This window comes from Mustela nivalis (assembly GCF_964662115.1).
Source record: "Mustela nivalis genome assembly, chromosome: 12".
NCBI classification, from domain to species: domain Eukaryota; kingdom Metazoa; phylum Chordata; class Mammalia; order Carnivora; family Mustelidae; genus Mustela; species Mustela nivalis.
Genome location: NC_139031.1, coordinates 35,256,624 through 35,262,302, shown reverse-complemented (window position 1 = coordinate 35,262,302; position 5,679 = coordinate 35,256,624). Strand labels below are relative to the sequence as shown.

The 5,679-nt window shown below is 42.1% G+C and overlaps 1 protein-coding gene across 4 annotated transcripts; it reads right to left on the bottom strand.

Moving 5' to 3' along the window:
* Positions 1–229: 229 nt before the first annotated feature.
* On the bottom strand, positions 230–5,679 carry GPR85 (G protein-coupled receptor 85). Of its 4 annotated transcripts, none has more exons than XM_082692272.1 (4): positions 5,385–5,679; positions 4,252–4,928; positions 3,973–4,114; positions 230–2,860 (listed from the first exon to the last, which is right to left on the bottom strand). In XM_082692272.1, the coding sequence occupies exon 4, from the start codon at positions 2,688–2,690 to the stop codon at positions 1,578–1,580; it is 1,113 nt and encodes a 370-aa protein (XP_082548398.1). In that variant the 5' UTR covers positions 2,691–2,860; positions 3,973–4,114; positions 4,252–4,928; positions 5,385–5,679; the 3' UTR covers positions 230–1,577. The 4 variants fall into 4 exon arrangements, with proteins under 4 accessions (XP_082548398.1, XP_082548397.1, XP_082548399.1 ...); XM_082692271.1 differs by having other exon boundaries at positions 3,973–4,090; XM_082692273.1 differs by having other exon boundaries at positions 3,973–4,087.

The following is a 5,679-nucleotide window of genomic DNA, read 5'->3' as shown; positions in this document are numbered from 1 at the left end:
GCTACCAAATAATGCTTTTGTAGATAATATTATTTGTCAGTTTATCATCTTTAAGTTCCCTATCATTTGTGCATTTCCAGTATCAAAATACAGTAGCTACAAAAAAGTCAATAAGCAAAACCATAATAAAGCTAGACTTCCTAGTTTGTGCTTGCCTCCCAGGTCAAAAGAAATTGTTAATTGCCAAAAAAGTAAAATTTATTCCAAGAAAAGTAACAGGCTACACGGGTAAATTTTGGCAAATGCAACTTTATATTGAAATTCACACATCTGTATCTTAAAGAATGAGACTCACAGACTCTAATGTATTTCTAAAATACCAGAAATCATATGATAAGCTTTCACAAGGTAAAACTGAAATAATTTAAACGACCAATACACTGAATGTGCAGAAAGTATAAACAAGACTGTGCCGTCGGTAGAATAAATGCTTCTCAAATTGTGCAGGATGTCTTACTAAGGCTGTGGTCTCCCCTTGACAGCTGATTTAAAATATAAACATACATCAACTGCCTGCTTCTTAGAACACACTAGAATGGGTAGCACACCTCAGAAGAAAATCTCATTATCCCAGTGATGTGCACCTTAAATTTCAAACCATGTGAGGAAAAAGGAAAAAGAGTATTAAATGATCGTCCATGCACTTCCAGATGCATGACCATGACCAGTTACTGATTCGATTTCCCTTGACTATTTGCTCCAATGCTAAATAAGATGAAAGATACTAGATAACCCTTTAAGGCAACATGTGTTTATTCTGCATTATTAGAACTGCTCAGTTGTGACCATTTGGTACCATTAATGTTGCCTCCTAGACCAATATCTAGCATTTGTAAAATATAAATGAATTGGAAAAACTTTATACCAAATCAACAAAAACCACATAATACACTTCAATGCTAGCAATTTCACTAGTAGGTAAGGAAAGTGGTATTTAGAAATAGTAACGTATTAATACAAAAAAAAAAGAAAAGAGTAAACTCTAATTGAAACCAATATACTGCTTTGGAATGCTCCCCCAAACTTACAAGGCGAATTTTTAAGTGTGATAATCCAATAATTCATGGCACGTCTTTAGTGGCTTACAGTACTTTAAGTCCCCAAATATTTTAGTTTTTGCAAAACAATAATAGTATGAAATGTTTTAAAGTCTTCAAACTTCTAAAATTAGTTTTTATCAACACATTTACCTCATGTCAACTTAATTTATTAAGATGTCCAATGCTAATTGTTTTTTTGATGTTTTTTCTTTTTTCATAAGTAGTGATATACACAGCATTTAGCACTGATACTTAGCACCTGCTACTTTCATTATCTAGTTTTCAACCACAGAAAGAAACTTAGGGCAGTGGTTCAGTCCTTTCTTAATTACAAACCTTCACCGGCAGTCAGCAGGATCACTCTGAGATTTAAAATAGGATTATAGGTGAACTATTGCAAATACTGCAGAATGTTGCCCAAATCCTTATAACCGCTGATCCCATTCTTGATTTTCTTCTCAAGATATGGCTACAAGCCACGATTGCTTAGCAGAGAAGGTTAGTGTTTCACAAGGCTAAAGATTTCCAGATGCTCCTTCATATAACACAGTAAGGTTCCCTTGGTAACCTGGATTTTCTGCAGTAAAGGAGGGTTGTGCTGAAACAGCGCCTCAGCTCCCTGTTGGAGAAAATGCAGACAAAAGGATTGATTCCTGCTTGGGCAAAACTCATCCAGACAGCGGCTGTTAGAAATCCCCCTGGTACTACAGGCCCTCTTGCAAAAACTCTCCAATAACAGGCCACCAGGTATGGGCCCCACAAGGTTAGGAAGAGAAAAGTCATTATATAGAACATTCTGCTGATTCTTTTCTCCATTTTGAACTCATCTAGGACCAAGAGCCTTCTTCTGCCCGTGGTGTTTGCATTTTGCCGGATGCCCAGCAAGGTGGGTGGTGTGGGACCCCTTCCAAATCCTGCTAGCCAATTGGCGGCTGCCTGGCCACTGGCTCCAGGGCCATGAAAAGTCCAGTTCTGGCTTACTGCTGCTACAAACTGGACTGGCTTCATTTTCCTTCGGTCGTGGACAAAAAATATCAGCTTGAGGTAGACAAGCTGTGTGGCTAGGAGGATGAGAGCAAGGAGCAGCATAAATCCTAAGGAATCATTAGCCCTGAAGGAGCGGTGTTGGAAGGTACATTGATCTTCCTCCCTAATGAATGAGTAAGTACCCACATCTAAAACTGGGGGGAATGCCATGGCCACAGACAGAGTCCACACCATGCAGATCACAGCCAGACACGTCCAAAAGGTCAGCCTCTTTGTATAGAAGCGGTGATGGGCGATAGCTAAGTATCTGGTGACGCTGATGCAGAAGAGCATGAAAGCAGTGTGGAAACAGGACAAAACCCCCAGAAAGGCAATCACTTTGCAAGTCAGAGTCCCATAAGTCCAGGTAGAGCCATTTTTGACCGAGTTGAATACGAATGGGAAACAAATTGCAGATCTGAGGATATCTGAACAGCAAAGATCCAACAGGAAGTAGTAAGGTGCTCTATGCAAGGTCTTATCTTTCACTAGCAAAATGGAGATCAGAAGGTTGCCCACCACGCTGACTCCTATTATGAAACCCAAGGAAGTCAGTTTCAGAAAGGCTGTTAGAGGAGAGAGATTTTGCAAAATGTTGTCAGCTGCATGGCTATAGTTCGCCATAGATGGATGGAGGATAAAGATACAGCCTCAATCAAGTCTCATGATCTAGATATAAGAACAAGGATAAGATAGATCCATACATTTTACTGAAAATGTAATCCACAAAGAGAACTGATGTGATCTGCAGTCATGCTTCCTCTTTTCTTCCATTTGATTTGCCATCAGAATATCTGGAAAAAAAATGAGCTATCAGTTCTTAAGTTAACAAGTAATGATGTCAGGCAGTGCTAACATAAAGCTGTTCATTTACGGGGAAGCAAATAAAGTTTTAATTTTGAATAATAATATTTGCTTTAGTAAGTATTTTTGTTTGAGGTTTCAGAAAATTGGCTTGTTTAGTTTTCTGAACTAGATGAATTGTAAAATGCCCTTATATTAGGGTTTGTAAATTTGAATGGGTACTTTTAGGACAGAAGGAATAAAATGTTCCACAGTCATAAAATATGCCAGTCCAGGAATAATCACTAATGTTACAATGGAATCCACAAGATTGCTGGTAGGTGACAGAGACGAGATTGCCTACATTATCTGAGTTCTGTTAGTATCTGTCAGTGTTTTACAGGCAGCTTTCCTGCTGATATGGATTAAAGAGCCCTTGCAAAATATGTCTTTTAACTTAAGTGGCACTATTCATGCTGCATATTGCAAGAAGAGTATTTGTTGATTCATCTTAAAGCACAATTTCAACATTAGACTCCGAAATTAATAGGAAGTTATCCCGTATTTGATGTGATTTAATCTTTTGTCTTTCCCTCCCCACCCCACCCCCAATTTTTGGTAAATCTTTTCTCTTTTAAACCCACATGATTATTAAAAACGGTTAATGTAAATATTGGGCAGGGAAACACACCCAGAGGAATAATGCACTTCCATTTGTAGACCTTGGCTGCCTGGATTCAAATGAATTTAACATGAACCTGTATTTCTCCGGCAATTAAGCCTTTCCTATTTACACTGATAATCTTTGTTGCAAATCGCCAGTGGCTTCATTTTAAAACAAAATGCACACTGTCTCCTGGGTGCCTGAGAGCCACACCAGGAAAATCGGCTTCCTCTGTTATTCCCACGAAGCATGTTTCCTTTGCCACTTCTCACTAGCCCGGAATATACTAATGGAAGCCCAGGCAAAACCGCGTTCGACGATTTTAATTTCCCCACCAGTACATCCCCGGGTAAATACCGATCACATCATGCAACATTACGAAACCTGAAATCCGCCACCCCTGGATTTATAATGTGGGGTGGAGGAGGGGGAGGGGAGAGAGAGACATGCATTACATACGCGAAGATGGGGAGAGAGATTGCTTCTGTGCTGCAAGGGAACTGTTCCCGGTGATTCGCAGTCTGATATTCCTCAGTCTTGCAACGCTTTCCAGAAATGGAGCTCTCAATAAGCCCTACTGAAGATGCATTGTCTGAATGTACTTCCATTATGCAGTTTATTGTCAAAAAAACAAAAAACAAAAAACCTCAGGGAGGGCTCGGTGCCGGTGAACCTGCAGTTTCATCAACACTGTGCGCCCCCCTCCCCCCAAACTTAACCGAGAGTATATCCTCCTACCTGTTGGTGTTGGATATCCCGACAGACTATAGCTTCTTCTTTCTATAAATTGCTGATTTTTTTTTGCCTTAGTGCCTTGACTGAGCATCCAGGCAAGGCTCGGCGGCGCCTGCGCGCTGGAGCCTCCTTGAGCTCCAGCCGCGTCCTCCCCTGTCGCAGCGGCACCGTCTCCCCCAGTAACGCAGGGGCCGCGGCGGCGGCGGCGGCGGCGGCGGCGGCGGCGGCGGCGGCGGCGGCGGCGGCGGCGGCGGCGGCGGCGGCGGCGGCAGCGGCAGCGACGAGGGCGGCGGCGAGGGCTGCTTCAACCTCTGTGGAGCCAACAGGAGCCTCGACCCGTTTCCAGAGCTGGCAGGGTTTATTGACTCTGCTGTTCTGTTGAACTGGCAAAATTAGGCTTTTGTCCCCTTCTGGCTGCCACTGAACTTTTCCCTCCCCACAACTGAAGTGGGGGCTTGGAAAGGCTTTTTCAGGACCTCAGGCCCACCCTCTTCCCTTAGGGCAACGCCAGGAGAAGCCGCCGTGTTGGGGGCGCTCGCCCCCTCTTCAGCTTCCCGGAACCCTAGTCTTCCCCGAACATTTCCTTCCTTTCTCTTTTGGGTGGTCCAATGCATTGGAAGCTTCTTTTAGATTTCCTTTTTAATGATTTTCCCAGCTGACCTTTGCATTTGCAGGTTAGCCTGGGCGTGGGGGAAGGGGGAGGAAAAAGAAAGAAAGAAAAAGAAATTAAATAAAATATATATATAAAAGTGCCGTCAAGAAAACCTTGTCAATGGGGAAAAAGGGAAAGCAGGTTAGGGCAGCCCTGTCTTTGTTAGTCATCTTCTATTCTCAAATGCACGCAAATATATGTTAACTAGGGGGAAGCTAAGTTCGGAGGACAACTGCAAAATGATTTACATCCATTTTGCCTTAACGACTATGACTATAGAATCCTCAGGCTTAGAAAAATTTTAAATGACTATTCCTCGCATTCCACCCCACCGAGCAACAGCCTTTCTCTTTCCTTCTTGCAAGTACAGCTGACCCGATACATTGGTAATGTCAAAGCAGTTGTGTGTGTGAGTTTCCTTTCCCTCCCCCTCTGTTTTCACGGAAGAAAAATACTAGGAATATAACGAATTCATAAAACTTACACCCATCCAAAAGGTCCGATGATATCACAAGACACCACATAGCCTGACAACTGGGTGCTTAGGGATGCCTCTGGAATCATGCATTTCCTTATTTTACCATTTCCGAAGAGTTTTGTTTATGGGGGTGGTATAAGATTTTAAACAACTCCCCATCTCCAAAAAACAAGCAGACATGCTTTCATTAACTCCCAATGTAAAACGTCTGCTTCTCCTCCTGCATGCTTATTGCTTTATAATAATCTGTTAATGAAACAGAAAAAATAAAGATCTTCTCTACAGTAATAATTTGATCTCC